Source organism: Haematobia irritans, chromosome 5, assembly GCF_050003625.1.
Source record: "Haematobia irritans isolate KBUSLIRL chromosome 5, ASM5000362v1, whole genome shotgun sequence".
Taxonomy (NCBI): Eukaryota; Metazoa; Arthropoda; class Insecta; order Diptera; family Muscidae; genus Haematobia; species Haematobia irritans.
In genome coordinates, this window is record NC_134401.1 from 140,645,488 (window position 1) to 140,663,611 (window position 18,124).

General features: G+C 35.1%; 1 protein-coding gene across 4 annotated transcripts in view; it reads left to right on the forward strand.

The window, feature by feature from the left end:
* The window catches only part of NKAIN (Sodium/potassium-transporting ATPase subunit beta-1-interacting protein), a 182,011-nt gene that overhangs the window by 106,986 nt on the left and 56,901 nt on the right, over positions 1 to 18,124 (forward strand). For all 4 annotated transcript variants that reach the window (XM_075309005.1, XM_075309007.1, XM_075309004.1 and 1 more), the window contains exons 3-4: positions 10,745 to 10,882; positions 17,651 to 17,731. In XM_075309005.1, coding sequence (XP_075165120.1) covers positions 10,745 to 10,882; positions 17,651 to 17,731 — 219 coding nt within the window. The remainder of the gene's footprint in view (positions 1 to 10,744; positions 10,883 to 17,650; positions 17,732 to 18,124) is intronic.

The window sequence follows — 18,124 nt, forward strand, 5'->3', positions numbered from 1 at the left end:
TATAGAAATGAAATTTTGACAAAATGTCCTATAGAAATTAAAATTTGACAACATTTCCTATAGAAGCCAAATTTTGACAAAATTTCCTATAGAAATGAAATTTTAATAAAATTTCCTATAGAAGTGAAATGTTAACAAAATTTCCTATAGAAATTAAAATTTGACAAAATATCCTATATAAATTAAAATTTGACAAAATTTCCTATAGAAATGAAATGTAGACAAAATTTCCTAGAAATGAAATTTTGACAAAACTTCCTATAGAAATGAAATTTTGACAAAATTTCCTATATAAATGAAATTTTGACAAAATTTCCTATAGAAATGAAATTTCAACAAAATTTCCTATAGAAATGAAATTTCAACAAAATTTCCTATAGAAATGAAATTTCAACAAAATTTCCTACAGAAATGAAATTTCAACAAAATTTCTTATAGAAATTAAAATTTGACAAAATTCCCTATAGAAATGAAATTTTGACAAAATTTCCTATAGAAATGAAATTTTGACAAAATTTCCTATAGAAATGAAATTTTAACAAAATTTCCTATAGAAATGAAATTTTGACAAAATTTCCTATAAAAATGAAATTTTGACAAAATTTCCTATAGACATGAAATTTTGACAAAATTTCCTATAGAAATGAAATTTTGACAAAATTTCCTATAGAAATGAAATTTTGACAACATTTCCTATTGAAATTAAATTTTGACAAAATTTCCTATAGAAATGCAATTTTGACAAAATTTCCTATAGAAATGAAATTTTGACAAAATTTCCTATAGAAATGAACTTTTGACAAAATTTCCTATAGAAATGAAATTTTGACAAAATTTCCTATAGAAGTTAAATTTTTGACAACATTTTCTATAGAAATAAAATGTTTACAAAATTTCCTATAGAAATGAAATTTTGACAAAATTTCCTACAGAAATTAAAATTTGACAAAATTTTCTATAGAAATTAAAATTTGACAAAATTTTCTATAGAAATTAAAATTTGACAAAATTTCCTATAGAAATCAAATTTTTACAAAATTTCCTATAGAAATGAAATTTTGATAAAATTTCGTAGAAATGAAATTTTTGATAAAAATTCTTTGAAATGAAATTTTGACAAAATTTCTTTGAAATGAAAGTTTGACAAAATTTCTTTGAAATGAAATTTTGACAAAATTTTCTATAGAAACAAAAATTTTGCAAAATTTTCTATAGAAATGATAAAAGTTGATAAAATTTCCTATAGAAATGAAATTTTGACAAAATTCCATAGAAATGAAATTTTGAAAAAAATGTCTATGGAAATAAAATTATTTTTGTAAGGAATCGGTTCTAATTTTGACATATTGTATATATACTACTAGCAGCGACGGTAAGTAATGAATCCAAACATGTTTTAAGAGCATAATCCAATTTTTCACGGGGAAAATGTAATATGTTTGTACTGGCATATTATTTTCTCGGAAAATATTGGCTACTTTTGGCACGAATTATGACCTTCAAACGGCCGGTAAAGCCATCACACACGGCAAGAAGGTACCTCTGAGGTATTTTGGTCTATTTAAGGTGAAGCGCCGCCGCGGAGATGTTGGTGGCCATTGAGTCCTGTAGGAATGTTCATGGTCTGCGGTCGAAATGTTTGTCTGCTCAGAGCTTCAATAGAAAATTTTCCCAATAATATTCGGCATTTATTTTGGCCCCATGGTCGATGAGTACGTGCCGAGAGTGATCAAAAACCGAATTTTTTAAGGTCGGTTTTTCTCGACTTTAAATACCCGGAATTTTTTTTTTTCTCTAAAACTGGTGAAGTTTTGGAAAAATTTGGAGATCAAAATTGCAAAAATGTCTTTAGTAAGTCCAAGATGGGTCAAATTTGCAAATAAAGGGTGATTCTTTTGAGGTTAGGATTTTCATGCATTAGTATTTGACAGATCACGTGGGATTTCAGACATGGTGTCAAAGAGAAAGATGCTCAGTATGCTTTGACATTTCATCATGAATAGACTTACTAACGAGCAACGCTTGCAAATCATTGAATTTTATTACCAAAATCAGTGGCAGAAAATCCGCTTTTTTATCGACAAATTTTGTTCAGCGATGAGGCTCATTTCTGGTTGAATGGCTACGTAAATAAGCAAAATTGCCGTATTTGGAGTGAAGAGCAACCAGAAGCCGTTCAAGAACTGCCCATGCATCCCGAAAAATGCACTGTTTGGTGTGGTTTGTACGCTGGTGGAATCATTGGACCGTATTTTTTCAAAGATGCTGTTGGACGCAACGTTACGGTGAATGGCGATCGCTATCGTTCGATGCTAACAAACTTTTTGTTGCCAAAAATGGAAGAACTGAACTTGGTTGACATGTGGTTTCAACAAGATGGCGCTACATGCCACACAGCTCGCGATTCTATGGCCATTTTGAAGGAAAACTTCGGAGAACAATTCATCTCAAGAAATGGACCGGTAAGTTGGCCACCAAGATCATGCGATTTGACGCCTTTAGACTATTTTTTGTGGGGCTACGTCAAGTCTAAAGTCTACAGAAATAAGCCAGCAACTATTCCAGCTTTGGAAGACAACATTTCCGAAGAAATTCGGGCTATTCCGGCCGAAATGCTCGAATAAGTTGCCCAAAATTGGACTTTCCGAATGGACCACCTAAGACGCAGCCGCGGTCAACATTTAAATGAAATTATCTTCAAAAAGTAAATGTCATGGACCAATCTAACGTTTCAAATAAAGAACCGATGAGATTTTGCAAATTTTATGCGTTTTTTTTTAAAAAAAAGTTATCAAGCTCTTAAAAAATCACCCTTTATTAAGAAATTCTGAACTATTTTGTGGGAGACACGAATTTAGTAAATCTTTATGCTTCATTTGTGCATAATTTTCACCTTTAAAAGTAAATTTTATTAACGTACGCAAAAAAATATTGAAGTCAAGGAAACTTTCTCAAAACATAATAATTCCATGGACTAAAGTAGAATTAAATTGTCTTTAGTACCATATAGGGTATACTTTTTGGTTTGGGTATAGGCATTTTTTAGAAAAAATTAATTTCTTACATTAATTCGAAATTTTATACAAAATTCTGTCCTCGCATTCATAGAACATTAAACTCCTTATCACACCATAAGCTTGTTGTGCATAAAATGGAAAATCGTCTTCTCAGATTAAATTTTCTCATTATTTGCACAGTCACCACACAAACCAGCTTTGTAATTTTATTAGTAATTTCTAAGTTCCGGCATTTATTTAGTAGTGTAAATGCCTAAACCATAAGTCTAGGCATAAAATTTATTACAACAGCGCAAAGCAGCAGTACATGCTGCGGCAATAATTCGTGGTTTGTGTTAAACATCATTAACAACAGCAGTATTTGCACAATATTCTAGGCATAGGCATGCATACTCATTCCACATAGAGAACCCAGTATGGATGAATGTGGCGAAAGGTATGTTCACGTAATAGATGTAATTGTGTTCTCATCAAACACTTTAGGCTCTGATGAAGAGGCAAAACAATAACAACAGCAACAACAAATATTTGTACATAAGTACATCATAATCTTTCACAACTACATAAAATAAAGTTTGTCACATTACCACTTATAAACCCATTTCATGTCACTCTCCATTGTCTGTCTTCGTATGTAAACATTTTTTGTCTAGCAGTTTGTATGTATTTTATTTTATCAGTGAAAATTTCATTAAATCTCTAGTCTCTCGTTTATTATGTGCCATTGCTCAATTAAAGAATCATTTAATTTAAACAAACCAAACCCCCAACAAAAAAACAACAGCGATAACATCATATCTCTCTTCTCATGCTATGGCCACTAGAATTATGCTGCCAATATATGGAAGTCATACGATGCTCTTCGTATATTTGTGTTCATTTGTGTGTGTGTGCGTGTGTTCCTCTGTTTTGCTATCATTGTTGCTACTATTGTAGCGTAAAAACAATTTGCTGCTGTTGCTTCTGTCACAAGCGAAACTATGCTAAAAGTTCACTCACAATTGCTTGTTGTTGCTACTAGTGCTACTAGTGCTGCTATCGTTGTTGTCGGTGTTGCCTATGCATTTTCGGTCATTTTTTGTGTGTTTGTGTTCACTTTTTGTGCTCTTTTAAAACATATGTGTGACACACCACTACTGTATTGTCAGATTTTGCCCTTTTATACCTATAATATGTACGAGGAATGAGCTTAAAATTTGGATGATATTATTTTTGTGTGAAAGTACTTCTATAAATAAATAATAATAAAGTACAATATAATAATAATAGTTTAAATTTTTAATATTTTATATTTATTTTAAATAAAATATGGTTTGCTAAATATTAGCGTGAGCTATAAATCTGAACCTATTTCATGCATATTTGATAAGCAGTCCGTCTTTCTCTGTCAAGTTTAAATTAAATCGTAAAAATCAGCTGAAAAATACCCGTATCAGGTAACACCCCGTTTTTACAGACACCGCGAGTTATATAAAATGTTAAACATGTTTTTTTGGGAAATTAGAATAATTGAAAATTGTGTGTATATGGGCATAAGCATGTCGATTGTCATGAATTGTCAAAGCTGCTTTTAGGGGCAATTTTAGCCTTTTTGTCACAATTTATGGACAAATATTGAGCCTTTATTCAATTTAACTTGTACGAATACTGGTTTCAGGATTTTAGGTTCCAGGTCCAAAAATATTCAATTAAAAATTTAATTCAACAAATTTTTTATTAATCAAAAGAAATCAATCACAAAAATGAATAGCATCAATTAATTTTTTAACCCTGGAAAGTCATCCTTATTTTTTGTACACTAACGTCATCCTTCGTCATTTTGACTACGGCTTATTTCAAGACGCTATAATTTACATCGTAAGCAAAAATGAGAACCAAAATTGACTTTATTTTCTTATTCAATTTGTGTTTAATTAGTATAAAATAAAAATTCCCAAAATAGTTCAATTAGTATAACTAAAATTTATGATTTCCCAATCGACTAAAATGCATTTTAAATCGAAAATGAAATTACGCGTCGTCATTTTGACGAACGATGACTGTCCAGGGTTAATTGACTTTGGTGATTGATACTATCATTTCTGTGATGGAAGACATTTCGATTCAAAATTAATTGGATCAATTAATTTCGTGATTTAATTCAAAAAGTTAGTTTTTGTGTGTATATCTAATTATCGCTAGGGTATTTCGAAATTTTATTTTACATACTCTAAATATTAGGAAATATAATAATTATGTATTGTAGGAATTATTAAAATATTTTCCCAATTTTAATTACTTCAAAATTTATATTTCAATAATAATACCTACTAATTTTAATGGTTAAAATAAATTTCTTATATTTAAAGAGAAACATTACACTAAAGTTTCATACAGAAACACATTACACTAAAGTTTCATATATGGGGGTTATATGAAACTTCAGTGTAATGTGTCTCTTTCTCTCTCCTCATACCCATCATTCCAAATATAGCTTTAGGCAAATAGCCAAATAATGGGAGCATATAAAAATATTCTGCAACCAAATATTCATCGTAACACTTATAACACCTTTGGCCATGCACCAAAGGACAATAAATGGAATGGAAAAATGTGTCGCGAAATGCATAGAACATAAAAATCATACTAACATAGTCAAACATACTACATACATTGGGGTGTGAGAAAGGATATTCATGGGGACTCTAACATCTACACTCTTTGCTTTGCTTTATTTATGTGTAAGCTTAGTTTGTGGACTAGAGAGAGCAACCTTAACGTAATGGGTAGAAGAGAGTTATTCTGAACTACTTGCAAGTTCATATAAATTCGTTTAGTCTTTCCACATGAGCATGAGTATTGTTAGTTGAGTATTTTTCTATGTGAGTTTGTGTGTGTGAGTGCAAGTGTTTATAATTACATAGTAGTTTTGTTATAACCCAATTTAAAACTACGCCAAAATTTTGTAGTTAAAGGTGTTCTGGTTTAGTTTCTAAATCTAGGGTTTTCTTCTTCTTCGCCTTCTTGGTTATTGTCGATAGTTTTTTGTTTGTTGCGTTTTTTTTGTTATCTTGATTGTGAATTGCGGTATTTTGGCTTTTGTTAGGGGATTTGTAAGATTTACAATGTGGACAATAAATTAACTTTCTAGTAGTATATTTGTAAAAAACAAAACAACTTGATATGGAAATTTTATTTTTTTCTAGGCGGAAAAATATATCACCAAAATTAAGTCAGTTAAGAAAATGATGGAAATGTAGAAATCAAATTTTGTCCAAATTTTATTTCTATAGGAAATTTTGTTAAAATTTCATTTCTGTAGGATATTTTGTTAAAATTTCATTTTTACGGGAAATTTTGTTAAAATTTAATTTCTCTAGGAAATTTTGTTAAAATTTCATTCCTCTAGGAAATTTTGTGCAATTTCATTTCTATAGGAAATTTTCTCAAAATTTCATTTCTATAGGAGTCAAAGATCCCGATTTGGGATCTTGGGCTTATAAAAACTGTAGTTTTTATCCAATTTGCCTGAAATTAGAAATCTAGAGGTATTCTAGGACCATAAAGACGTGTGTCGAAAATGGTGAGTACCGGTCCATGTTTTGATATAGCCCCCATATAGACCGATCTCCCGATTTTACTTCTTGGGCGTTTAGAATCCGTAGTTTTTACCCAATTTGCCTTGAATTTGGAAATCTAGAGGTATTATAGGAATATAAAGAGATGTGCCGAAAATGGTGATTATCGGACCATGTTTTGATATAGCCCCCACATAGACCGATCTCCCGATTTTACTTCTTATGCTTCTAGAATCTAGAAATTGGAAATCTGGAGGTATTCTGGGAAAATAAAGAGATGTGCCGAAAATGGTGATTATCGGTCCATGTTTTGATATAGTCCCCATATAGACCGCTCTCCCGATTTTACTTATTGGGCTTCTAGAATCCGTAGTTTTTTACACAATTTGCCTAAAATTGGAAATATAGAGGTATTCTAGGACCATAAAGGGGTGTGCCGAATATATTGAGTATCGGTACAGTTTTTGATATAACCCCCTCCGATTTGGGGTCTAGATTCTAGAACTACAATTAAATGTGCTGAATACTGTGTGTATCCTTCCATGTTTTGGTATAGCCCCCATTACACCGAACTCCCGATTTAACTCATAGGGTTTCTAGAAATTGTAGTTTTTATCCGATTTGCCACAAATTGAAAATATACTAGCATTTTAGACCCATAACAAAGTATATATGATTTTGATTTATCCGTCCATTTGGTAAGGCCTCCATATAGACCGATTTCACTTATTGACGGTATAGAAGGCGTACTGATCATGAAAATTGCTTGAAACTGAATGCAAAATTTCCAGATTTTACTTCTCGTAGTCATTTAAATAATTGGGATGAAAATTCACAGATTTTAGATATCAAATCAAGACGTTATTTTCTTGCACTTACAATAGATGTTTATGATTCCTCTAAAACTCAAAAAAAAATGTTTCTTATAAATTCAGAATCTGATCAAGTCTTCATAGGTAAAGTCTTTACATTTATCTGTGGGAAGCGTACTGGTTGAACTGATCTGCTTGAGAAAATATCTGTAATCAAACCCCCCTGAAATTTTCAGAGGAAACTATTATATTTGATTCATATTTGTGGGTATTTAAGATTCGGCCCGGCACAACTTACTACTTTATCTACTTGTTTTAATTTCATTTCTATATATTTTTATACCCTCCACCATAGGATGGGGGATATATTAACTTTGTCATTCCGTTTGTAACACATCGAAATATTGCTCTAAGACCCCATAAAATATATATGTTCTGGGTCGTGGTGAAATTCTGAGTCGATCTGAGCATGTCCGTCCGTCCGTATGTTGAAATCACGCTAACTTCCGAATGAAAAACAAGCTATCGACTTGAAACTTGGCACAAGTAGTTGTTATTGATGTAGGTCGGATGATATTGCAAATGGGTCATATTGGTCCACTTTTACGTATAGCCCCCATATAAACGGACCCCCAAATTTGGCTTGCAGACCCTCTAAGAGAAGCAAATTTCATCCGATCCGGCTGCAATTTGGTACATGGTGTGAGTATATGGTTTCTAACAACCATGCAAAAATTGGTCCACATCGGTCCATAATTATATATAGCCCCCATATAAACCGATCCCCCGATTTGGTTTGTGGAGACTCTAAGAGAAGCAAATTTCATCCGATCCGGCTGCAATTTGGTACATGGTGTTAGTATATTGTCTCTAACAACCATGCAAAAATTGGTCCACATCGGTCCATAATTATATAAACCATATAAACCGATCACCAGATTTGACCTCCGGAGCCTCTTGGAAGACCAAAATTCATCGGATTCAGTTGAAATTTGGTACGTGGTGTTAGTATATGGTCTCAAATACCCATGCAAAAATTGGTCGAAATCGGTCCATAATTATATATAGGCCCCATATAAACCGATCCCCAGATTTGACCTCCAGAGCCCCTTGGAAGAGCAAAATTAATCCGATTCGGTTGAAATTTGGTACGTGATGTTAGTATATGACATTCAACAACCATGCAGGAATTGGTTCATATCAGTCCATAATTATATATAGCCCCCATATAAACCGATCCCCAGATTTGACCTCCGGTGCCTTTTGGAGAAGCAAAATTCATCTGATCTGGTTGAAATTTGGTACGTGGTGGTAGTATATGATATTTAACAACCATGCCAAAAGTGGGCCATATCAGTCCATAATCATATATAGCCCCCATATAAACCGATCCCGAGATTTGGTTTTTGAGCCTCTTGGAGGAGCAAATTTCATCCGATCCGGCTGAAATTTAGTACATGGTGTTAGTATATGGTCTTTATCAACAATGCAAAAATTGGAAGACCAAAATTCATCTATTCAGTTGAAATTTGGTACGTGGTGCTAATATTTGGCCTCAAACGCACATGTAAAAATTGGTCGAAATCGGTCCATAATTATATATAGCCCCCATATAAACCGATCCCCAGATTTGACCTACGGAGCCCCTTGGAATAGCAAAATTCATCCGAATCGGTTGAAATTTGGTACGTGATGTTAGTATGTGGTATCCAACAGCCATGCAGGAATTGGTTCATATCAGTCCATAATTATATATAGCACCCATATAAACCGATCCCCAGATTTGATCTCCGGTGCCTTTTAGAGAAGCAAAATTCATCCGATTTGGTTGAAATTTGGTACGTGGTAATAGTGTATTGTATTTAACAGCCATGCCAAAAGTGGTCCATATCAGTCCATAATCATATATAGCCGCCATATAAACCGATCCCGAGATTTGGTTTTGGAGCCTCTTGGAGGAGCAAATTTCATCCGAGTCTGTTGAAATTTGGTACATTATCCATATCGGTCTATAGTTATATATAGCCCTCAGATAAATCGATCCCCCATCACACAAAAATTATTCCATATCATGTTCATAATTGTATATATCCCCCATATAAGCGATCCCCATATTTCAATTCTGGCTCTCTACCACGTATGGACTAACTCACAATTTAGAAAACGATATTAAGAAGTTTTAAGATACCACAACCCAAGTAATTCGATTGTGGATGACAGTCTTTCGTAGAAGTTTCTACGCAATCCATGATGGAGGGTACATAAAATTCGGCCTGGCCGAATTTACGGCCGTATATACTTGTTTTAATTTCATTTCTATAAGAATTTTTCCAAAATTTCATTTTTCTATAGGAAATTTGGTCAAAATTTCATTTTTATGGGAAATTTTGTCAACATTTTATTTTTATAAGAAATTTTCTCAAAATTTCATATCTATAGGAAATTTTGTCAAAATTTTTTTAGGTTCCCCCCTTTCTTCGTTGAGTGTAGCTTTGATGTAATAAAATGACACCATTGTGTGTACTTAAATATCTTCTAGTGTATATCTGAACTTAATTCATTTGGATGATTTTTGGGACAATTTTATCACCATTAAAATGAATGTGCGTGACCTTGTCGTATATTCGGGTCATTCATTATTTCATAAAAGTACAATAAAAAGAAATAGTACTCGAGTATAAAATAAAAATAGCCTCCGCATCATGACAATACCACTACAACTATAAATTGTTCTAAATTTGCCTATGCCACCCACAACTACAGCAATGAATCTAGCAATGAATCTTAAGGGTTTCGAGTATGAGTATGAGAGAGAGAGTGAGTGAGTGCGACTTTGAAGATGAATAACAACAAAATGATTACTTCACCCACTTAAAAGCAATTAGTTTCAATTACCCGGTTAGACTTTTCCATAGCATTTTTGGCTCCCAGCGAGAGAGAGGTATGCGACGTTTATTGGGAAATTAAAACTAAATGAAAAATAGTTGAGCTTTGTCTCGTCTCCACTCATCGTTTTGTATATTTCAAATACATTTATGTTATATTTCCAATGTTCGGTTTTAGATTTTTTGTTTTTCATTGATAAGGAAGAGGTTTAGACATATTTCATTTAGTTCTTATTAATTTACTAAATTTATTTTTGTTGACCCCTGTTGTGACACTGGGATTGTTTAATGCTATATTTTTGTTTTGTTTCATTGTCTGTTGCTCATAAACAATTTATAACAATTTTATGACTTGGCTATGGGAAGGGGGTTTTACTTATTGTCTAAGTTTTGTTTCTTATAAAAAAAAAAGTTTGTTTATTAATCGTTTTAATGTTGTTTATTTTTCTCCATCTATCTCTATCTCGTTACAGATAACTATAATCGAACGCCAAGTATTCGATTTTCTCGGATACATGTGGGCGCCAATATTTGTGAATTTCTTTCATATACTATTTATAATATTTGGATTTTATGGAGCATATCATTTTAGAATAAAATATATAATAACGGTAAGTAAATCAAAACGAATATTCTTTTGAGATTGTTTAACAATAAATAAGTGAGTAAAAAAGTAAACTCATTACATCAAATTTAAGACAGTTTTATACGCTCTACTATAGGATGGGGAATTGACTATCTTGGACATTACGTATACACTCATAAAAATATGGGTCTCAGACCCTATATAGTATATATTCTGAGTCGCTGTGAAATTCCGAGTTGGTCTAGCTATGTCCGTCCGTCTGTGGAAATCACGCTAACTTCCGAAGGAAAAAGGCTATCGACTTGACACAAGTAGCTTTTATTGGTGTAGGTCGGACGGTATTGCAAATGGGCCATATCGGACCACTATTAGTTATAGCCCCATATAGATTTATCTCTCGCTTTGACTTGAGCTGCTAGACACAATTATTTGTATTCGATTTGTCCGTAATTCAAAATCTAAGGCTATTTTAGGTCCACTAGGACACCAAATCCGTAGAAAGGAAAAATATGGTGTCCACTTAGACCATGTTGGTCCATTATCATTCCTCATGGTTGTTTCTTTCCTCTTCGACATCTATCTTCCTCTGCCAGGGTTGGTCATATTTCCTTTGCGTTGTTGAAAGAATAAGTTTCTCTAGGTCTTCCATCCAGAAGCTTTGATAAAGGCGAGTATATCCTTTAAATTACAGTCCCGTACCTCGGTAATATCCTGAAAGAAAAAGGAACCCAGTATTTTGTTTCTTCTAAAAGATAATGCCGGACACAGAAAGTGGTAAGAGTCTCGGCCACTATGCCAATCCTTACCATATGATTCCCAAGTGTTTTGTGTCCTGTTATGATGTCTATTAAGGAAATCCTGAAAGTCTACTACTCTTGTCGTTCCATATTCATAGTTTGGTCTGCTCGCAACCCACAGAGGAAGGCCACAAGATCATTATATTTAACGTTGACCCTGTAAGTAAGATAGCGGGGGAAAAACGCCCGTTACGATGTTATCCATGCCGCGTGCACCAGCACACCTGCCATTGCCTCTTATTTCATAATGTCCAGGGTATCCAACTCAATGTTATATTAGCTGTTTAGCGAGAACTCTGAGTTCTCTACGACAGAGGCTGACTATATTCGCCGTTATGTTCGCATTATCTTAGGCTTTCATTGCTGCTTGACTGTCGATGAAAATACAGATATCGCTTCTGAATATCGGCCTTCTTAACAGGAGCTCAGCAGCTTTGGCAATAGCAAATACCTCCGCCTGAAAGATGCTGCATGCGTTGTCCATTCCCTATGACTCCCTGATGCTTAGCTCCTCATAGTAGATACCACTGACCGTGCCGTCAGCCATTTTCCATCCGTCCGTATAAATGTTCAGATCCCCAATATAGTCCGTACTTAAGCGTAGCCCAACTGAAGCAACACGTTCCACGTGCCTGCAGGCCGTGTTCCCGAGTAAGTTGAAGCTCATGAGTATTACCTCGGCTGCCTTCCTGATGTGCAGATCAAACGGGCAAATTCCCATTAAAACCTCTAGAGTTGCAGTGGCCGTTGTCCTCATCGCACCAGTCATGTAAATGAGAGTCGTTCTGTTTATCCAGCTGAATTTCTGTATATGATTCAGATGTCTCGTAATGGTCCACCAGAGGTAGCTACTGGTCTTATAACCGTTGTAAAAAGCCAGTGGAATAGCGATGGATTCATCCACCAGCGTTCCCCGACCAGCTTTTGCCATGCATAATGTGCCGCATAGGCCTTCTTTTGACGGACTGCAGTATTTTCCAGCTAGTTCGGTGTAGAGTTCAAGATAACTCACAAGTACTTGGGCCGAACTGGAGAGACTCAATCTCGTCCCTTGAAATTGTGGGTCTTTATATCCGGTGGTTTTCCTTGCTCTAGTGAAAAGCACTAGCTCAGATCAAGCGGGCAAATTTCCATTAAAACCTCTAGAGCTGCAGTGGCCGTTGTCCTCATCGCACCAGTCATGTAAATGAGAACCCTTCTGTTTATCCTGCTGAATTTCTGTATATGATTCCGATGTCTCGTAATGGTCCACCAGAGGTAGCTACTGGTCTTATAACCGCTGTAAAAAGCCGGTGGAATAGCGATGGATTCATCCACCAGCGTTCCCCGACCAGCTTTTGGCACGTATAAAGTGCCGCATAGGCCTTCTTTTGACGGACTGCAGTATTTTCCAGCTAGTTCAGTGTAGAGTGCAAGATAACTCACAAGTACTTGGGCCGAACTATAGAGACTCTAACTCGTCCCTTGAAATTGTGGATCTTTATATCCGGTGGTTTTCCTTGCTCTAGTGAAGAGCACTAGCTCCGTCTTCTTTGGGTTAACACCCAAACCGCACTTCCTTGCCCTGCAAAGCGTCACTCAGTGTTCAGAAATATTCCTGACACCATTACAGTGATATCGTCCGCATATGCCACTACCTTTATCCCTTTGGCGTGAAGAAAAATAAGAATCTAATCTACTATTAGTAACCATAGTAACGGTGATATCACGCCCCCCTTGGGGTAGTCCTCTTGTCGTAGTCGCATTCCTTGTAGAGTTTACCAGTACCGATTCCATATTTCTATAAAGCAGCATACCGTAAATACAGTCGATAATAAAATCACTCACACTAACAGGTTGGCTGATAAGTCCCCGGTCTAACAAAGAAAAACACATTTTTTTTTTGTTAAAATTCGTTTTTATTGTTCAACATAGTTCCCTTCAAGAGCGATAAAACGATTATAACGACCTTCCAATTTTTTGATACCATTTTGGTAGTACTCCTTCGGTTTTGCCTCAAAATAGGCGATCACCTCTTCATTGCAGCCAAATTTTTTCCCTGCGAACATCCGTTTGAGGTCTGAGAACAAGAAAAAGTCGCTGGGGGCCAGATCTGGAGAATGCGGTGTGTGGGGAAGCAATTCGAAGCCCAATTCATGAATTTTTGCCATCGTTCTCAATGATTTGTGGCACGGTGCGTTGTCTTAGTGGAACAACACTTTTTTCTTCTTCATATGGGGCCGTTTTGCCGCGATTTCGACCTTCAAACGCTCCAATAACGCCATATAATAGTCACTGTTGATGGTTTTTCCCTTCTCAAGATAATCGATAAAAATTATTCCATGCGCATCCCAAAAACCAGAGGCCATTACTTTGCCAGCGGACTTTTGAGTCTTTCCACGCTTCGGAGACGGTTAACCGGTCGCTGTCCACTCAGCCGACTGTCGATTGGACTCAGGAGTGTAGTGATGGAGCCATGTTTCATCCATTGTCACATATCGACGGAAAAACTCGGGTGTATTACGAGTTAACAGCTGCAAACACCGCTCAGAATCATCAACACGTTGTTGGTTTTGGTCAAATGTGAGCTCGCGCGGCACCCATTTTGCACAGAGCTTCCGCATATCCAAATATTGATGAATGATATGACCAACACGTTCCTTTGATATCTTTAAAGCCTCTGCTATCTCGATCAACTTCATTTTACGGCCATTCAAAATCATTTTGTGGATTTTTTTGATGTTTTCGTCGGTAACCACATCTTTCAGGCGTCCACTGCGTTCACCGTCCCCCGTGCTCATTTCACCACGCTTGAATTTTGCATACCAATCAATTATTGTTGATTTCCCTGGGGCAGAGTCGGGAATCTCATTATCAAGCCAAGTTTTTGCTTCCACCGTATGTTTTCCCTTCAGAAAACAGTATTTTGTAAAAAAAACACGAAATTCCTTTTTTCCATTCTTTCCACAATAACAAAAGTTGCTTCACAAAAGACGCTGTATCTCACAAACTGATTGACTTACAGACGTCAAATTTTGACACGAATCATTTGAAGGTTGCATATGCATATTATAAAAATAATATGCATTTAATACTAGCGATGCCCTCTATGTGTCAGACGGGGGACTTATCAGCCAACCTGTTATTCCTCTCCAGTGCAAGTAATACCATCTCAATGCTTGTATTATTGAAAGCGCCTTCAATATAAAGAATAGTAGTCAGTGTATGTTCCTTGTGTGTAATATGATGCACTACAGAGTGTAGCGCCGAATCCCCAGATCTGCCCTTCAAGTACTCATGTTGACAGTTTCCCGTTCAGTTGATTTCTGATGTATGTTAGTTATCCAGAATCCTTTCTAATGCCTTTAGCAAGAAGGACATCAAGCTAATAGGTCTGAAGTCTTTACCCGTTACATGCACTATTCTGCCTGCCTTCGGGATGAAGATCACCACTAACTATTGTGCCGAAGTGTGTCGCAAGTTTTCTCCGATTTGCCTCTAATTGGAAATATTCATATATGTGAGTCTTCAATAAAACCAATTAGATTTCTCATTTAAATTGATTAAATTCTGTCCTATATTTTCCAATATAGACTTCCAGGTTTATTACCTTTATCTAACTTTACCTTTGATTGTAACTGACACATGCATTTTATTGCCTTATCTATCTAACTATCGCTATTACAAATATGCATATTTACTTGCGATATCCAAAGTGAAAGTTTTATTACATGGGACTGTTTGTAGTGAGAAATTTCTCATATGCCAGCCCTTAGACTCACTTCGGCCATTATCAGAAGACAAATATTTACGTAGACTCAATAAAGTGACGCCAGTATATACGTAATCAATAAACTCCGCCATTCATTTGGCAGACAAACAAAATTGTTTCTCGGATTAGTTTTATAACTTCAGCTAGGTGGTGACCGCCGCCTAAAGGTTTAGGGTTGTAGGAGGAGTTGGTGGTAACCCCAATTAGATCGTTGTACAGATCTAAATGAAATGAAACCATTCATTCACTAGCAATAATAGGTATCGCTTTGTTTTTATCTTATCTGGCCTATCGATGAAATATAAATAATTTTTACAAATTATTATTCAAGTCCAGTAGCGCGAACATTACTTGGATGTTTGGAAGAAGGGTTCTTGGTAATTATGATGGTGATGGAGGAGTGAAACGAAAAAAAATCATATGTGATTATCATTGAGTATCTCCAGTTTTTTTTAGAGAATATCTAAAGCGACCCTATTCTAAACCTTATTAATGTTTCTTACCTATAACATCATAAGTCATGAATAATTATTTCCTGTATATCGAAATATTAAATTCTTATCATGAGCCATTATGACTGGCTAGTTGCTTTTTTATACCCACCACCATAGAATGGTGATGGGGGTATAATAAGTTTGTCATTCCGTTTGTAACACATCGAAATATCGATTTCCGACTATATAAAGTATATATATTCTTGATCAGGGAGAAATTCTAAGACGATATAACGATGTCCGTCTGTCCGTCTGTCTGTCTGTCTGTCTGTCTGTCTGTTGTAATCACGCTACAGTCTTCAATAATGAAGCAATCGTGCTGAAATTTTGCACAAACTCGTCTTTTGTCTGCAGGCAGGTCAAGTTCGAAGATGGGCTATATCGGTCCAGGTTTTGATATAGTCCCCATATAAACCGACCTCCCGATTTGGGGTCTTGGGCTTATAGAAATCGTAGTTTTTATCCAATTTGCCTGAAATTTGAAATCTAGAGGTATTTTATGACCATAAAGAGGTGTTCCAAAAATGGTGAGTATCGGTCCATGTTTTGGTATAGCCCCCATATAGACCGATCTCCCGATTTTACTTCTTGGGCTTATAGAAACCGCAGTTTTTATTCAATTTACTTGAAATTGGAAATCTAGAAGTATTGTAGGACCACAAATACGTGTGCCAAAAATTGTGAGTATCGGTCCATGTTTTGGTATGGTCCCCATATAAAACGACCTCCCGATTTGGGGTCTTGGGCTTATAGAAATCATAGTTTTTATTCAATTTGCCTGAAATTTGAAATCTAGAGGTATTTTATGACCATAAAGAGGTGTGCTAAAAATTGTGAGTATCGGTCCATGTTTTGGTATAGCCCCCATATAAAACGACCTCCCGATTTTGGGTCTTGGGCTTATAGAAACCGTAGTTTCTATCCAATTTGTCTGAAATTGGATATCTACAGGTATTTTAGGACCGTAAAGAGGTGTGCCGAAAATGGTGAGTATCGGTCCATATTTTGGTATAGCCCCCATGTAGACCGATTTCCCGATTTTACTTCTTGGGCTTCTAGAATCCGAAGTTTTTATCCTATTTGCCTGAAATTGGAAATCTAGAGGTATTTTCGGGTCATAAAGAGGTGTGCCGAAAACGGTGAGTATCGGTCCATATTTTAGTATAGCCCCCATAAGAACGGTCTCCCGATTTAACTCCTTGGGTTTCTAGAAACCGTAGTTTTTATCTGATTTGCCTGAATTTGTAAATATTCTGATATTTTAGGCTCACAAAAACGTGTATCGGATTAAGTTTTTATCGGTCCATTTGATAATGCCTCCATATAGACCGACTTCACTTCTTGACGGTGTAGAAGGCGCACTGATCATGAAAATTGCTTGAAACTCAATGTAAAATTTCCAGATTTTACTTCCACAGATTTAAGATTTCAAATGAAGACGTAATTTTATAATTTTCTTGCACACTTACAAGAGATGTTAATGATTCTTCTAAAACTCAAACTCAAAAATGGTTCTTATAAATCCAGAATCTGATATAGTCCTCATAGGTGAAATCTTTAAATTTATCTTCGGGAAGTATCCTCAAGTCCTCAAGCCCTCCTGAAATTTCAAAGGAAACCCTAATATTTGGTTCATGGTGGTGGGTATTTAAGATTCGGCCCGGCCGAACTTAGTGCTGTATATACTTGTTTTTTTTTTGTTTGTTTCACATTTAATTTACTTTTACTCTTATCTCCTTGTCTCATTTCAGTATTTAATATGGAATTTTCTGTGGATTGGCTGGAATTCATTTTTAATATGTTTCTATTTGAATGTGGGAACATTGGATCGAGTAAGTATTTCATAAAGATATCATTGTCATCATCATCATCATCATCAGTAATACTATGTTACTTGGTAATTTTAGTCATATTTTAATTTAAGATATAATAAATGAATTAAAGACGAATGTGACTAGAAATAGCTATTGAAGGGTTTACTGAACTCTTTGAGCTTCAAGATCACAATACCACAGACCTCTAAGATTAGATTTACTTTTGCAAAAAAGAAAATATGAAAGTAAATTGACTTGAAGATTGTTCCGGATTTTGTCAACATTCGCTTTCTGTCCTTTGAGAATGTTCTATTTAATGTTTCAAATTTTCCAATTAATGTGTAGATATTTTAAAAAACTATATTTCTATGAAGAAGAAAAGTATTTATGTTACAACCAAAAGTATTAAAA